The sequence below is a fragment of the Gadus macrocephalus genome, chromosome 14 (genome assembly GCF_031168955.1).
Source record: "Gadus macrocephalus chromosome 14, ASM3116895v1".
Lineage (NCBI taxonomy): Eukaryota > Metazoa > Chordata > Actinopteri > Gadiformes > Gadidae > Gadus > Gadus macrocephalus.
Genome location: NC_082395.1, coordinates 6389986 through 6407755, shown reverse-complemented (window position 1 = coordinate 6407755; position 17770 = coordinate 6389986). Strand labels below are relative to the sequence as shown.

The 17770-nt window shown below is 44.8% G+C and overlaps 1 protein-coding gene across 2 annotated transcripts; it reads right to left on the bottom strand.

Moving 5' to 3' along the window:
- Positions 1-3369: 3369 nt before the first annotated feature.
- Positions 3370-16081, bottom strand: LOC132472008 (integrin beta-7-like). 2 transcript variants are annotated; one of them, XM_060071404.1, is made up of 16 exons: positions 15828-16081; positions 13580-13688; positions 12660-12736; positions 11774-11963; positions 11437-11607; positions 10775-11016; positions 10386-10541; positions 8424-8519; positions 8245-8334; positions 7731-7886; positions 7037-7224; positions 6031-6248; positions 5695-5902; positions 5351-5544; positions 4926-5086; positions 3370-4151 (listed from the first exon to the last, which is right to left on the bottom strand). In XM_060071404.1, the coding sequence occupies exons 1-16, from the start codon at positions 16074-16076 to the stop codon at positions 4098-4100; spliced, it is 2559 nt and encodes an 852-aa protein (XP_059927387.1). In that variant the 5' UTR covers positions 16077-16081; the 3' UTR covers positions 3370-4097. The 2 variants fall into 2 exon arrangements, with proteins under 2 accessions (XP_059927387.1, XP_059927388.1); XM_060071405.1 differs by lacking the exons at positions 13580-13688; positions 15828-16081 and adding an exon at positions 12844-13040 and having other exon boundaries at positions 12660-12733.
- Positions 16082-17770: the final 1689 nt, after the last annotated feature.

Sequence of the window (17770 nt, the reverse complement as noted above, 5' to 3'; positions counted from 1 at the left end):
CAACGGCGGCGCAAAGTGACCATTCCCCTATCAGTGGGCCCCCGATTTGACCCACTGGGGCGATCCCCGAACTCTCGCGAGAGAGGCGCCGTTGGGCAGAGCAACGTCACACATCTCGGTGTTCACGGATGCTTCTCTGTCGGGCTGGGGAGGAACATGCGAGTTTCACGTAGTGGGCGGCGTTTGCCCCCCCCCCATGACCATACATATAAACGCATTGGAGCTCCTCACTGTTTTGAAAGTGGTCCAACACTTTGCCCCATTGTTGACAAATCAACACGTAATGATTCGCACGGACAACAAGGCGACAGCAGCATAGATAAGTCGCCAAGGGGGCGTGCGCTCGGCACAGCTGCTGAGCATAGCGAGACAGCTGTTATGTTGGGCGCACACGCCCTTGCTCTCCATCAGAGCAGCGTACACACCCGGTGTCCTGAACAGAGGGGCCGACATAATGTCGAGGGGGGGTCCCCAACCAGGAGACTGGACTCTCCACCACGATCTGATCAATCAGATGTGGAGCGAGTTTGGGAAGGGTTTTACTACTACTCTTTTATTAGGTTTTACCTAAGAGACATTTCACGCCTCTCTATGACACACTCAGTTCTAGGTGCTTTGTCAGAGTGAGTGTGATTGTGTGACTATTCCCCTTGCATATTAAACAATGTGAGGAGGAGTCAAATATTCATGCTGAGAGCTCTTGTGTCTTATCAGACAGATTGGAGCTGCTCGTTGATGACCTGTCGTTAGACGCATGACGTATGTTATACGTCTGACGCATGATACTAGCGCGTATGTAGCTTTGTTTCTGGTACTGAGCGGGACCAATGAGGCATAGACTATATCGTGCTTCGCCCTTTAACCCAATAGCGATAGCCTTAAAAGGCGAAGCCTATACGACATAGAACGATAGTTACGTATTGTAACTCTAGATCCTATGAGTATAGGTGCAGCCTTTTAAGTGTCAGCCTCATTGTCCTTTAAATAGCTGAAGAAAAGCTGTTTATTGGGAGCAGAATGTCCGCCAGCGCCCGCCTACATCTGAACTGCGGACGTTGTTGAGGCCCGCAGACGTAATTGAGGCCCACGCTGTTGGTGGGCGGGGATTACAAATTTTTCAGTGCTACGGCTCACGCCTAGGGAAGCGATAGCCTTAAGGCTGCGCCTATACTCATAGAATCTAGAGTTACAATACGTAACTATCGTTACAAGCATTGGCGTGTTTTTCTCCACCTCCTCCTCTCGATATCCAAAAAACTGCCAGATCACTGATCCCTTATTAGTTATTTTAGGAACCAGCAGTTCGTCCGCTTCCATGTTTCATTTGACGATTGAATTGGCTTAGCATACACTTTATGCTACACTGAGCAGGCAAGCGCTGCAAACCGTAAAGAAACTTGAAAATGAGTTTCAAGTTTAGTTAGCACTTTTCATACACAAGGCAGACTCAAAGTGCTTCACATATAAACATTGTCATACAATAAACTAAATGATAGATATGTTACGTATTTTAAGCACATAAGCTGCCCCCACATAGCCACTAGGAAGCAGGATCAAACACACAAGCTGCATTACCCTCACATAGCCACTAGGAAACAGGATCGAACACATAAGCTGCAATAACTACTCCAGCCACCGATGGCAGCACCTTTAAACAGGTGAGGAGGGCGGAGTCATTACGTCACACCGGCCACGCCCACGTTACATAGGCCACGCCCACTTGACCCTATCAAGCTCGACAGAGAGATTGGAGGGGAGAGATTCATAGGTAGACGGGCGGAGAGACACGGGCCTAAAGGCAGATCCATACCTCCGGATCCGGACGAAAATCGTCCGTCGTCCCAAACGTTGCCCCCGGAACTACCCTTCATACCTCCGTCTGGTTTCAGCGTTGTTATGGATGTTACACAATAAATCCTCTAGATGGCAGTGACTGTCGTTTCACAAATTAACGGCATCCACAATCGCAAACATGACATCTGTAGGGGATGATTTTGCTTTGCGTCATCCGAAATCTGCAAAAAAAAGTGCTAAAAGTGTGCGGTGGCATGTGACACCCCTCACCAACCCGCAGATTATCTCCTCAAAATGTTGTTAAATGACCAGTTCGGCTGCCAAAGCAGGGGAACAATAACAATAAACAATAAAATAAAAATGTCAAGTATATAGTATAATACAAGTACAAAACGTCAAATGCAATATATATATATAGATAATATACATATCAGATATTATACTACTCTATCTATTTTTGCGAATGGTCTGACTTTTAACTCTATACTGCCGCCCCGATTTCCGGTGGCATTGCTCCGGTTCTCCCGGAGCACTCCGGATTTGTAAGCTCAGAGGCGACGGACCCATTTACGGACGAAACACCTCCGGGACCGGACGAAACGGTCCGTATCCGTATTTACCGTAGGGTGTGAATGGGCCTTAAGCCCGTGGCTCGAAGTAGCTCACGGAATTTCTCTCTCACGCGTTAGATACAATTCCCTCCCTTTTGCTTCATAGTTCCCACACCGAAATAAGCCTACTTCAACAAATAAAGTGAGTTAAAAGTGACCAAGGATTGGACTACTTTCTTCAAGAAGAAACGCAACAGATAAGTAAAAGAAAACATATGCAAAGAAATTAGTAAAATAAAAAGTTAAAAAAGGCATTTTAGTAATAAAATAGAAAGTAAAGGCAAAGTTAAAAAAACTTTTTTTAGAAAGTGCAATGTATTTAAGATTTAGCAGAAAGCTAAAGCAAACAAAAGTCTCCAGTCTTGTTTTAAAGGTGCTCAGAGTTGGGGCAAGTCTTAAATCTTCAGGGGATTTATTCCAGCTATTTGTTACACAGTAATTAAATACTGCTTTCCCATGTTTCGTGTTGACTAATTAACAGATTGGTCTCAGAAGATCTTAGTGGTCTAGATGGCTTATGTAGTGGAAGCATATCAGTTAAATATTTTGGGCCTAAACCATGTAGGGTAGTGTACAAGTACAAGTGTTCGATGTTCAAACTGTTAAAGCAAGCAACGCGACCCCCCGTCCCCGCGCAGAGGATTTGAAAGCCGGTTTCAAACCCATGTGTGCGCCATCGTCAACATTTGTGGTAAAATGTGTGTGTCTGCTTGAGGTTGTACTTTAGACTCGTGCGTGTTTGAGATACAAATGACAAAACAAATGTTTGAATAGTTTTCTCTTTAAAAAATAAAACCAAAATATGGTCTCAACCTAATGTTAAAATCCAACATAAATAGGCTAATTTACCAATCCATTATTTGACATTTATTTTAATTGTTGGTGTTTTTTAATTGCTTTAATTGCGGTTCGAGCTATTCAGCTCACACATTATTAATTATAAAAACTTGGTGCAAGACAAAAAGAAGTAAATTACAATTTTATTGTCAAAATAAAAGGTATATTACACAGCCTAATAATATGAATCTGTCTAGTTGTGTATTGAGTGAGACACTGGGTTGAATGATCACTCATCATTCATATTCATTGATGAGTGCAAAATAAAATGTACATTACATTGCCTACTAATATGAATCGGTCAAGTTTTCAAATACATATAAAAAACGGAATAGTCCGAAAGAAAACCTAAATGTAAAATAAAATGTAATATAGAAAAATTATATATATATATATATATATATATATATTAAAATAGTGAATTTTTTAAAATGTCGCAGAGTGTATTGAGTGAGACAACAGCTCGCTAGGTTGAATGGTCACACATCAAGCATATGCAATGATGAGAGCAAAATAAAATATGTATTACACTGTCTAGTTTACAAATACATATAAAAAATGGAATAGTCAGACAGAAAACGTAAATGTAAAATAAAATGTAATATAGAAAATGTATATATATATATATATATATATAAATAGTGAGTTGTTTGAAAATGTTGCAGAGTGTATTGAGTGAGGCAACAGCTCGCTGGGTTAAATGATTACTCATTATGCATATACAATGATGAGTTCAAAATAAAATGTATATTACGTAGCCTACCAATATGAATCTGGCTAGTTTACAAATACTTATAAAAAACAGAATAGTCAGAAAGTAAACCTAAATGTAAAATAAAATATAATATAGAAAAATCATCTAAATATGACAGTGGTGGTGGTGGTATCTTTGAACAAGGGAATGTGAGTCTGAAACAAATAATTATAATACAGGTTAGGGTTCAGATGACATGAGGGGATCGGACAGAGACAGGTGATCAGATAGACAGGTGATCACACACGGAAGGGTGTTTAGACACATACAGGTGATCAGACAGACGGGTGATAACACACAGACAGGTTATCAGACACAAACAGCTGATCAGACAGACAGGTGATCATACAAACAGGTGATCAGACACAGACAGGTGATCAGGCACAAACAGCTGATCAGACATACAGGTAATGTAAATGGACTGCATTTATATAGCGCTTTTCTGACCATCGGCCACCCAAAGCGCTTTACAATGTTGCCTCACATTCACCATTCACACACACATTCACACACCGACGGCGAGTCAACCATGCAAGGCGACAGCCAGCTCGTCGGGAGCTAACAGTCAGGGTTAGGTGCCTTGCTCAAGGACACCTCGACACTCAGCTAGGAGGAGCCGGGGATTGAACCAGCAACCTTCAGGTTACCAGCCAACCCGCTCTACCTCCTGAGCTACTGCCGCCGTGACCAGACACAAACAACTGATCAGACAAACAGGTGATCGGACAGACAGGTAATCAGACATACAGGTAATCAGACAAACAAGTGATCAGATAAACAGGTGATCAGACGGACAGGTGATCAGACAGACAGGTGACCAGACACAAACAACTGATCAGACAAACAGGTGATCGGACAGACAGGTGATCAGACAGACAGGTGATCAGACACAAACAGGTTCATAATGGCAGCATAACATTGTGTCTCACCTCCTTCCAGTCGGTCTGCTGCTGGTCTGTGACGGAGCTTTGGTACTCCCGGCGGTAGTGGAACTCGAGAAGCAGACGGCTGATGAGGATGATCAACAGGCCGATGAAGACGATTCCTGACATGGTGCTCCAGATGATCACCCAAGTCTTATCAATAGTTCCTGGTCCAAGGATGATATCATTGATCATTCACACAACACCAAGCTCAATGTGTCACGTGTGGAGCTTACAGAACGCGTGCGAGCCTCATATTCTGCCCATGATAAGAACAGCCTGGATACTTATATCATTTTAGCTTAGGTTCAGAGTATTATGTTCAGAGTTCACCTAAACTCTGCATAGCCTCCCCCTTACCCCTCTTACACACTTATTGTATTTCCTACGTCCATGCACTTAAAAATAAATTAAAATGTAGCATTGCTCACTGGGCATTTCGGCGTAGCGGAGGTGGACGATGCCCTGGGGAGTCAGCGTCACGTCGTACAGGAAGGACTGGAAGCTGCAGTGGGCGTCCTGAAGCGTCCGTCCATCCTTACTGCTCAACTCCGCCCCCTCACAGGGGACCTGGCAGGCCTCAGCGCCCTCTCCCGCAAGATTGGAAATGCACCTCACACACTTCCTGCAGACCCCCCAAGAGAGGCACCCAGTCAGTCGGTGCATGGCTGCAGTCGTCCCGATTCAACCGCAACACCTTTAACCCTTATAATGGTTTGCCTTGAAAACCAGGACGATTAGAAGCTTTCCGTCTTTAGTTTCTATCCACACTCACTCGTATTTGGTGCAGTTGTTGGGAATGTGGGAGCAGTGGTCGCCGTCAAACCCGCCCTTGCAGACGCATCTGTTGCAGAGACAGTCCCCGCGGCCGCTACAGGGTCTGCCTGCCGTCTGGCACCGGTCGGTGAGCGTGGAGCAGTCGCAGGCCTCCCCTCCGTAAGCGGCCAAGCAGTTACACTTCCCACAAACACACTTCCCGTTTCCTGAGGAACACAATGTGGTGTGCATGTATTCACCGCGATGGACACAGCGTATTTATGCATACTTCCTGTGCGTTCGGAGTTGTGCATTAATGTTCTTGTTGTCCGACTCGTGGTCAGGGCTCCCCTACCGCCACACAACTGCTGGTTGCTTTGTGCGCAGTTGCTGTCGTCACACTCGCAGAATGGCCCGCTGAAGCTGTGCTGGCACGCACACTTGCCACACTCGCAGCTGCCGTGGCCACTGCACAGCTGAGAGGACCCGCCATGACGGCACTTCTCGTAGAGAGAGACATGGTCCTCACTCTGCTGGCAGTCACACGTCTGGCCCAGGAAGCCCGGGTCGCATCTGAGGATCACACGGCACACTGGTGAACACAGGAACGCGCGCAGCAACAACAACACCAGCGGCCTCAGGTGTCTGGTCACAACGTCATGAATGGAACCACGGGCAGAAGTTTGAATGCTGATGGTTTGCTTGAGTTCAGGCTTCTTCAGCAACCGTGCAAATAAGTTATAAACAAACATTCAAATATACATTTAGGGCATTGAGCAGACCCTTTTATCCTTACAATGAGTACATTTTACAGAAGAAAGAGAAACCCTACATCGTGTCGGTAAAGTAAGGATAGAAACAAGGGCCAAGCCCTAACAATAGCTAGGTTAACAATCCCTGTATACAACAAAGATGTCTAGAATAAGATGCTACACAAAGTAAGTACTATTTTTAAGTACAAGGACGAACATACAATAAGTGCGTACATTGAGTGCCAGGACGTACAACATACAATAAGTGGGTAAGGTGAGTGCACTTGGCCCCTCTTACCCGTGGCCCACCCTGGTACCTGCCATGGCAAGTGCGTGAGGTGTCTGTGGGTTGGGGGGGGGGGGGGGTAGTGGGGGAGGCTATATGCAGAGTCTAGGTGAACTCTGAACAAGTGAGTCTTGAGTCTTTTGAGGAAGCTGTTGAGCGCCTCTGCGGTCCTGACATCGGCAGGGAGCTCGTTCCACCGCTGCGATGCCGAAAACGATGCAGTCGAGACAAGTATCCCGTTTTTTTTTTCCAGTGGGGTACTGTTCAGCACATACGTACTTCACCTTTCTCCCAGGGAACACAACAGCGTTGAGGAGCATTACCTGCATGTGCCGCAGTGCAGCGTGCCGTGACCGCTGCAGGAGGGAGACGCCTCCTCTACCGGGCCGCAGTCGCACTCGCACTTCATCTTCACCTCGACCTTCAGCTGCTCACTGATGCCCTGAACGGAGAGGTGGAACTTTGTCTGCTCCAGACACCTGGACATGTTCAGCTGGACGTAGAAATCCACCTGAGGAGGAGAATAGATGAGTGGTTAGGGTGGGGTTAGAGTCTAACCCCACCCTAACCACTCATCTATTCTCCTCAGGTAGATTAGTCTAACCGTTAGACTAATCTACCTGAGGAGAATAGATGAGTGGTTAGGGTGTAGACTAATCTACCTGGAGGAGAGTAGATTAGTGGTTAGGGTGTGGTTACACTAATCTACCTGGAGGAGAGTAGATTAGTGGTTAGGGTGGGGTTGGATTAATCTACCTGGAGGATAATAGATTAGTGGTTAGGGAGGATTACCAGAAGGGAGGTTGTGGGTTTGATCCCCAGGGTCTGTAATCAACCTGGAGGCAGAAATCTCTTGAAATGGAAAGGAAACGAGGGAAGGAGGGGAGGAAAGGAAACAAGGGAAGGGAGGGAGGAGAGGAAACAAGGAAAGGAAACAAGGAAAGGAAGGTAGGAAAGGAGAAAAGGCTCCTAACAGACACCAGTCAGTAGTGGGAGGGCTCTCAAGGTGTGGCCAACCTGCTGGTTGATCTTGATGTCCTTGCACTCTGCTCTTTGGCTCCAGGGCCCGAGCCCAGGCCTGCCCGGGCTCCGGCCCGTGCAGTAGGCCTGGTAGGCCACCTCCAGCCCCTGGGGGGCGCCGTGGTGCTCCAGGACCACGCTGGAGGACAGGCTCTGCACACACACAACACACACAACACAGGACTGTCACTTTGCTACCTGGATGTGACAAGTGCTCACGCACACACACACACACACACACACACACACACACACACACACACACACACACACACACACACACACACACACACGCACACACACACACACACACACACACACACACACAGTTTCAACAGAGATCAGCCGTGCTTCACAGCCTGATGAAGGTGTTGGTCTACGTTCAATGCAGCTCTTAACTTGCTCTTAACTCCTTGGTTGTTCGTAATGTAAGATGCTTGATTTGTAGGGGGCTGCCTGGCCTTCAAAGACAGAGGTATTGTTTGTGTATCGAGGGCTTTGGTATACGCACATTGTAAGCATTTTTGATGATCTGGACCACATTGCTGGAATCGCTCTCCAGAACTCCGACCACAGACTGTGGGATCATTTTACTCAGCTCCTGTCCAGGGAGAAGATAAACCATTAAGACAGAAAAAGTGAATGATAAAGAGAAGCAACCGACTCTGAATGTTCGCTCTCTGGGAGAACCTCATAAACTGCAGAAATGTTTTTGGTGACGCCGAATATGAGCTGGATGTTGTTGGCGGTGAGGACCCGGGCCAGCTGTCCGACGGAGGGGTAATCCTGGAGGAGAAGAGAGACATCACACTGGTTCATCTGGAGACATAAGCTGCTGAAATGTTTTTGGTGATGCCGAATATGAGCCGAATGTTGTTGGCGGTGAGGACCCGGGCCAGCTGTCCGACGGAGGGGTAATCCTGGAGGAGAAGAGAGACATCACACTGGTTCAACTCCAGATGAACCAGTGTGATGTCTCTCTTCTCCTCCAGGATTACCCCTCCATCGGACAGCTGGCCCGGGTCCTCACCGCCAGCCTGGTCCTTTGTTTTGGAAACACAACGTTGATGCTGAGTAGGGACAGACCGATATGGATTTTTAAATGCCGATACCGACACCGATTTTTTTTCATCAGACTTAGCCGATGACCGATACGCCGATACCAATTTTCTTGAGCCAATATTTGGAGCTGATACTTCTTTTTCTCCCTCCATTTACATCATAAAAATGACACAATGATGCAACAAATGTTACAAGTCGCAATTTAAAAAAGGAAAATTTATTGGACTGACTGAAAAAAAAATAAGAAAGAATTGCAGATGCGATACACGTAGAAAACGCATGGGTGGATTACTGCACGGGCACACCGGGCACATGCCCAGGGGCCCAAGGGCCCCCCTGAGCCGCCCCACAAGTTACTAACAGTGGGGTCCAGGGCCCCACAAGTTACTAACAGTGGGGTCCAGGGCCCCACAAGTTACTAACAGTGGGGCCCAGGGCCCCACAAGTTACTAACAGTGGGGTCCAGGGCCCCACAAGTTACTAACAGTGGGGCCCAGGGCCCCACAAGTTACTAACAGTGGGGTCCAGGGCCCCACAAGTTACTAACAGTGGGGCCCAGGGCCCCAGCGTTAGTAACTTTTAATGTTGCATTGTCGAAGCAATCAGTAGAGAAATACAAAAATTCAAGCGAAAACAGCAATAGTAGGCCTATTACTACTGAGTAAATAAATTAATAAAAAGATCACTGGTGGGCACTATTTCAGTTTGTGAATTTGAGACCATTCACGAACAAGTCACTGTCATTTAAACATGGAGCAACGGCGAACTCTAAGTGGAGCGTTGAAGATAAATTAAAAAAGATAAATTATTGAAATGAATTATTCAGTTCAGATCATTTAACAAGCCTGGAGATGATGCAACCCCAAAAGGACTGCTACGAATTATACTCGATTGTGGACTGCAATCTATGTTTCCAAATGTGTATGTAGCGCTACGGCTTTTTCTGACTCTGCCCGTCAGTAATTGCGAAGGGGAGCGGTTATTCTCTCTTCTGTCCAGGATAAAAAATGAACTGAGGACGAAAATGTCACAAAAACGCCTCAAGGCACTTTCTCTCATGGCAATTGAGAGCGACCTTACCAATGCACTGGAGTTTGATGATATCGTGGAGGATTTTGCACGGAACAGAGCCCGGAAAAAATGCATTTCATAGGTGAAATGCATTACTGTCAATTAATGTAAGGAACTGTTCGTATTGAGTTGCTTTAAGTCGTTTTTATTTGTGGTTGAAAGCGGTGCATTCGAAATTCGTTCAAATCGCCAGAAATTGCATCGATTATGTATTTTTTTGATCCTGTTTTGGTTAAATAAAGATGCATTTATTTGTAATAATTATTGTGAGGTTGCCTTTCCTGTGCTACAAATCCTGCTGAGTTGCAGGTATAGGCCAGTGGCTTTTTATCGCCAATAAGTGTGTGTGTATTCTGGGTGCATGTGTTTATGTTGGAAGGGGGGGGGGGGGGGGGGGGGCTGCGGAGTCCACGTGCCCAGGGGCCCGATATGTCATAATCCGTCTATGAGAAAACGCGAATATCGGCCGATAATATCGGCTGATATATCGGTCGATCGCTAATGCTCAGGGCCGCTTACGAATCGTGTCCCATCGTAGAGGCCGCTCGGAGAGAGGTGGCAGTGGCCGTCTGGAGGCTCGCTGAGGCCGGCCAGACGCCCGTCCCCCGCCATGTGGAACGTGTCATCAGACGTGTAGAGTAGGATCTTGGTCCCTTTGTCCCAGCCAATCACGTCCTGCCCACAGAACCGCAGGAAGTTAACAAACAGCTATGGAGTGGGACCAGAGAGGAGGGAGAGTGGGGAGAGAAGGGAGAGGAGAGGAGGGAGAGGGAATGGGGGAGAGGAGGGAGAGGAGGAGAGGGGGGAGAGGGCCCCCAGAAGTCCTCATGGGACAGCAGGTGTGATGTGTGGTGTGATATGTGATGTGTGACGTGATGTGTTATGTGATGTGTTATGTTGTGCCTTACCTTGCAGACCGCAGCTTGCATGATGGCGTCAAAGCCTGACTCGGGTGAGTCCAGGTTGGCAGAAATCCTCTGCCCGATGACCTTTTTCTCGAAGGCCGCAGTGTCTGTTGTGAGGTTGAGGAGGTTCTGGAAGCTGAAGGCTGGCTGGCAGCTGGTTTCTCGGTGCGGACTGGGATCCCTCCTCTTCCTCTTCATCTGACTCACGTACGGCAACGCCACCTTGTCCACAAAGGACCCAAATCCTAAAATAAAGGAGCAAGCAGGAGACTGTCTCACATCGAGGTCTCGTCACAAAGCAGAGATCTGGTAGTCTTGCTAATGCCAGACCAAGATCAATCGTAGATTGCACGTTGGTCTGGAGAAGCTGCTGTCATTTTCTTCAGCACAAGAGGCGTGATCAACGGGCCTAGTTCAAATGACTCTGTACGCGATTGGCTGCTTGCCGTCGCTTTCCTGTCGTCATTGTGTTAAACCAGCCAATAGCGCGCAAAGGGGAAAAGCCAGCTTGGTGATTGGCTCCCGCAAAAACGTATCGGAAGCAGAGAGAAATGTATTGCTCTTCTCCAGATCCTTGTGCAGGGCGAACTCGAAACGCTGGCAGAATGGGCGGGGCTACCTAGTCCAGAGATCTGGAGAACCAGGAGCTCCACGTCTGAGCTCACCTATCCGCAGTTTCTTGGTGAAGCTCTGCAGAGTGCGGACCATGTCCTGACCCAGCTTCTTGATCATGTCCAGGTCGTCCCCCATGGAGAAGGACAGGTCCATGAGGTAGTAGAGGTCGATGGGGTAACCCTCGGCCCGCTTGAACGACACCTTGAAGGTTTGTGGAACTCCTAAGATCGGTTGAAAGAAAAGCATGAAGGAAATAGACAACATGACAAGGACGAAACACAAGGCCCACAGCCCTATCAATGTCACCCCCTCCTTTTTAAAAAACATAAACAACTTAAAAACAGCATTTAGCATTTTGGTGTGTTTCTCTGGGACGACCGTACTCACCCACTCTGAGCTGAAAGTCTATCTGTTGGGGTCGGAGCTGGATAATGTCGTCAGAAGCACTCAGCTCTTTGTCCTTCATAAGGAGTGCCTCCTCTGTCTCAGGGAGGTAGGGCTCTTTACAGCCTCTGCTGGTGAGCGCCTCTTTGGCATCGCAGCGCCTCTCGCTGGGCTCCCCGGCCTGCAGAAAGCCCTGGAACCACAGGGACCACGAGAGGAACGGAGTCACCCTGGGACCCCTGGATCAACGACTCGCTCTTTGGACGGAGCTCCAGATCGGATCCACGTTCAGTAAGGGCTTTTATTACCAGTGCATCGTAAAAAGCTGGACATCAATGTTATTCACTCCTCTGTTTATCTCTTCATCTCCTCCATCTGACTACGCCCCTATGAATGTGCATGTTTATAGTTCATTTGATCTGGGTCTCGATAGTTCTCCTAATATATTTGGCGTGCTAACAAGTTTAAAACTCAACCGCTAATCTGATGACCGATTGATAATATTAATACATGCATATGTGTATGTGTATGCGAAATTTGCGAATATACATGTGTATGTATATATATTTGTCTGTGTATGCATCTATGTGTATATGTGTATATTTGTATATGTGTGTGTGTATGTGTGCGTGCGTGTGTGCGTGCGTGCGTGCGTGCATTTGTGTGGGTTTGCATCTCTATACATGTTTCACAGCCTAAACCACAACATAAACTGCCAGAGCGTTTCTCGTGCGACGCGTGGGACAACCAGCATGCTTATGACGTCTTCACATCGATCCAGCCCCACTAACGACTCCTGTGAGTCCTGTCCGTACGTCGAGCCAACAGAAAGATCCTGGGATGGACCGTGATGTCCCAGCCCTGCTGTAGGACTGCTAGACCCTCTCACCTTCGCTGAGCACCAGGCACAGCCCGGGCTCTGGATGCACTCGCTGCAGCTCGGCCTGGGGACACAAGTCTTGGCTCCTGACACACACACACACACACACACACACACACACACACACACACACACACACACACACACACACACACACACACACACACACACACACACACACACACACACACACACACACACACACACACACACACACAGATGAGTTCAGCAGCAGAGACAATGGCTGTGTTCGAAATCGTTCCCTATCACGGATGTAGTGTACTATATAGGGTGCTCGACATTTTGCAGTGGTGTTCGAATTCTCAGTGGTTAATTTCATTCACTATGTAGTGGACATAAAATACCCAAGATTTGAGCGCACATACGATCCCTACATGTTACTCCTGTATACCACAATGCAATGCGGTTGTTTAGAAATGTTCAGCGTAGTGTCCAAATTCTCGTTTGTTCGTTCCCTATAAAGTGCACTGTATAGTGTTTCCCCTATCAGTGGATAGTATCATAGTGTTTATGATACTATCATAAACACTATATAGGGAATAGTGAGTCAGTGAATAGGGAATGATTTTGAACACAGCTAATCAGAATCTCTTTATTGTCATTGCACAGGGTACAACGAAATTTAAATGCAATCCAGACGGTGGGAGTGACAATAACATTTTAAATATATATATAAATATATAAGAAAGGTAAAAATATTATATGAACAAAAAAAGATAAATTATTCAAATAACAAATAAGGATAAAAAACATAAAAAAGAATAGCAGCTGTGGCAAACGGTATTGCACAGTAGTGTTGTCCAGTTTTTTTAATAGTGCAAATTGCTCCATTCAGGGTGACTTTAAGTTGCTTGTGAAAGAATGTGAATATGCAGCGCATAACAGTGAGGTGTGGCCGGTCCGCTCACCCAAAACTCCACCCAGCGAGTGCAGAAGAGGCAGAAGGATTGACAGCAGAACCATCTGACTGGCTGCGGGCCCACGGACGAACATCTTCCAGGGAACCTGAGACCTGCACTGTAAAAAATAAAAAGTTCAGCAAACTCAAAATTGCAAGGCAACTTACTGCAATCAATTTTTCAGTTTTGAGCCCATCAAAAAGGTCATTTTCTTCTTTCGACAAACTGAGTTATAGCAACTAAGATTTTACAAACTCAAAAAAATAAGTCAGGGGTGTTAACTTAATATTTCAAATTAAGGTTAATATTATTTAAAAAAAAAACATTTCAAAGAATGCAAAACGAGTTTTAAATTCACTTTATTAAAATTAATAATTTGAAACTTCCATTTTAAATTTCTGAATGCCAGACAGCAATAGAACAAGCTGTTCGTTTTTACAGTGCAGTTGCTTTGCAAATTTTCTTGCACTTATTGGCTTTATTGACACCTGCCCACTTTGGTAAAAAAGCTTCAGCCTAATGTGTGTCATGTAGTAAGGTCTGCTACAGAGTTGCAGGTGAAGAGCCACAAACCCAGGCCGCAGGCTGCTCAGGGGCTGTGGTCGGGCACAACGATCTGTTCTGGGAAATCACTTAGTTCACTACTAAAACCTCTAAATAAGTAAAATATATAGTATATTAGGATTAATCATTTAATTTAAAAATGCATTTAAATATTTATCAAAATGCGTAATCCCCCATTTGGCGTAAAGTTTATCCTTTAAATTTAATTAATTGTAATAGTTTAGATTAATTAAGGTTAGTCAAAGACCTATTCACAATCTCAACAAATTGGTGATTGATTTCAACATATTTAGAGACATATTACATGTACATTTAAGGCATTTAGCAGACTCTTTTAGTACATAATGGTTATACGTTTTATTTAATTTGTAAGACTACATCACAAGCTGTATCCTGAATCCTCCTAAAACCCTTTGCTCTGTCATCTTAACCCTAAGTTGACGATTTAAAACAAGGTAACTGTAAAGGAATAATAGTCTCTCACCTGCGGTCGAGATGTGATGTGAACGTGCTGTAATCTCAAGGTGCTCTCTCCTAAAGATCTCGGCTGAGCTTAAAGGTGCAGGCTTCTTACAAATGCAAGCAGTGGCGGCTGGTGAATTTTAGTTTAGGAGGGGCTGAAAGTTTGTAAACCAAACCCCTGTAGTGGGGTCTGGGGGCAACCCCGAAGATTATTTTGTGATTTTCCCATACAAATGAAGCATTCTGGTGCATTCTGACAAAATAATAAAGACAAAATAGAACATTTCCTTACAAAGACGAATGGAGCCGGGGAAATACGTTTTAGCTTAATTTATTTGCCTTGTAGAATTCAGCAAGATTAAAAGTGCAAATACATCAATAATAATTGGGAATTATACACAAGTTAACATTCTCTCTCTGTCTCTATCTGTATGTGTGTTTGGGAGAGAGTGGGAGTGAGTGAGAGAGAGAGAGAATGTGATTCTAAAAGGGGTGAGTGTGTTAGGCCTAAAAATAAAAAAAAGTTTGGTTCCTGTTTTTTTTTTAAAGCTCATAAAATAATTCGGGTCGCACATAAATTGACATGATCGGTCGGAAACCGGAACCAAACAAATTTTTCTTTTCAATCTATTGTGTTGGTAACTTCACTCATAAATCTATCTACAGTCAAGTATGCATTTAGACAAATACGATAAAATATCTATATAATGTGTGCAACCTTTTATGTGTGGTTGTTCAAGACACACTGAAGGCATGATGCCACCATAGGTTTGCAGAGAACTATATACAATATGCACACTGAAGGCATGATGCCACCATAGGTTTGCAGAAAACTAGATACAATATGCACACTGAAGGCATGATGCCACCATAGGTTTGCAGATAACTACATACAATATGCACACTGAAGGCATGATGCCACCATAGGTTTACAGAGAACTAGATACAATATGCACACTGAAGGCATGATGCCACCATAGGTTTGCAGAGAACTAGATACAATATGCACACTGAAGGCATGATGCCACCATAGGTTTGCAGAGAACTACATACAATATGCACACTGAAGCTGCGCACTTGATTCAGGATTCTCATAGATCAGAGACAGTTCCGTCTTGAGCTTTGCCTTGTTCAGCGTGGGATATGGCTTCACAGTGGCATTCAGAGCATCAGCAGGAAATGAATGGCAGTACCTTTCAAACATATTTCCTTGTACTAAGGTAGCACTCACAAGGTGGCCAGTGAAAGAGAACCTCGCTTTGGTGTGAGCCAGGATGGTGTCGCAGACCTCTTCAGACAGTCTCTGCTTCGCTTCTATTGTCAAAGCCGTCCCATGGTCTGTCGGTTCCTGATGGCTCTTGCAGCTGGTCAGAGTCTCTGAATGAAAACAAACCAATAATGTGTTTGTTAGGCTGTGTACAGTACTGTAGTCTACGTGATGCACATGTTCACACTTTATCCAGTAAAAATATGTCAGCATACCCACTTAAAATGGGCAGGAATGCATAATGTTAACCATTGTTTTTATCTATTGTGTTGGTAACTTCACCCATAAATCTATCTACAGTAAAGTATGCATTTAGACAAATACGAAAAAATATCAATATAATATGGGCAACCTTTTATGTGTGGTTGTTCAAGACACACTGATGGCCAGATGAGTATACCCACTTAAAATGGGAAGGGATGCATAATGTTAGTGTTAAACACGATATTAAAAAATGGTGCCTCGCCTAACAGGATGTCCAGCACAGAGTAAAGCATGCTAGATTACACCACTGGCAATATATTATAAAAAAGAACATATATTATAAAAAAATGCGTGTATGATGCACATGTAAACATACATGTGCACATACATGTATATGAGAATGCATATCTATTTAGACCTGTAATTCATGTCTTAGACTTTTTCACACAGCTATAGATAATATATATTTTTTCAATTCTCTATTTGTGGTTTCATAATGACTGAGTCACCGTTAAAACAAATGAGTTTCAGCTCTAATGCTGCTACTGTCTGTAATATGTTTCTATTTACATTATTTGTCAGGATATTTTGTTATTATTATCCGAGTCTGGTTTTAACTAATGCTGGGCTTACACCAAAAGATTTTCACAGTCACAGACTAAAAACTGCAAGAGAGAATTTAGCGTTGGATCAAGTGTCATATTTAACAAGGGTTTTGTAGATCTATAGATATGGGGGATGGAGATGCAGCGACCACAGGAGGTCTGTTAACTTCCTGTTCGGGTTTCACATCTGTCTTGTCAGCAGCACCAGAGACACAAACTTGAAAAACAAAAACAGTAAAAAGCAACAACTGCTATTTACCATGCTGTACTATTATTCGGATGTATGTACTTGATTAAATTGTTTTAATCAAGTACATACAGGGTTCTTCCCGTTCATCACGTCCCACTCCTAGTACTGATAATGTAGTGGGCTGGTCTGGACAGACAATGCCAGGGCTGACTTTCTGTAACAGTCCACCCCTGGATGAGATACAGAGGCAGCGAGCAGCCCAACCCAGAGGAAACACAGCATTTGTTGAACAAGCTAGAAAAGGGAAACAGCTCAAAGCAGCAGCACCCTAGATCAACATTCATGCTCTGTGGTCTTCTGGTGCCAAACACCCTGAACTTCTCCCTGTTGCTGTTAATAACGCTGTTTTCTTCAATGGGGGCGTTAGTTTTGAACTAAAGAGGTTGTTATCTCTCATACAATGCAAAGTTTGTTAGTTACAACAGATAAGATACACACTAACCTACCCGGGTAGTAGTACGATTAGAGAAACACCTGGATATCCCCCCTGAACCAGACATGCCTTGATCAACCAATCCCACAACTCCTTTCCCAAGGAATACTGTAGCTGGGAAATCCAGCTACAAAGGACTTATTCATTTTTATTTTTTTTGTCAATGTTGTTTTATAATAAAAGGCATTAAAATTGCTCAACTATTCAACCGACACCAACTCCTTTCGTGAGTAATTTAGTGTTGGTTTGTGGTTGAAAGACAGCATGCATCACATTGGTTTCCGCGACCCAGACCAACATACAGAAATACACCACACGACCACAGCAGGCAACAGACACAACAGAAAACAGACAGACGTGTTCAGTGTCACGCTTTGCCTGACCAAAGCGTGAGGAGTAGGCTACACTTTCTTCC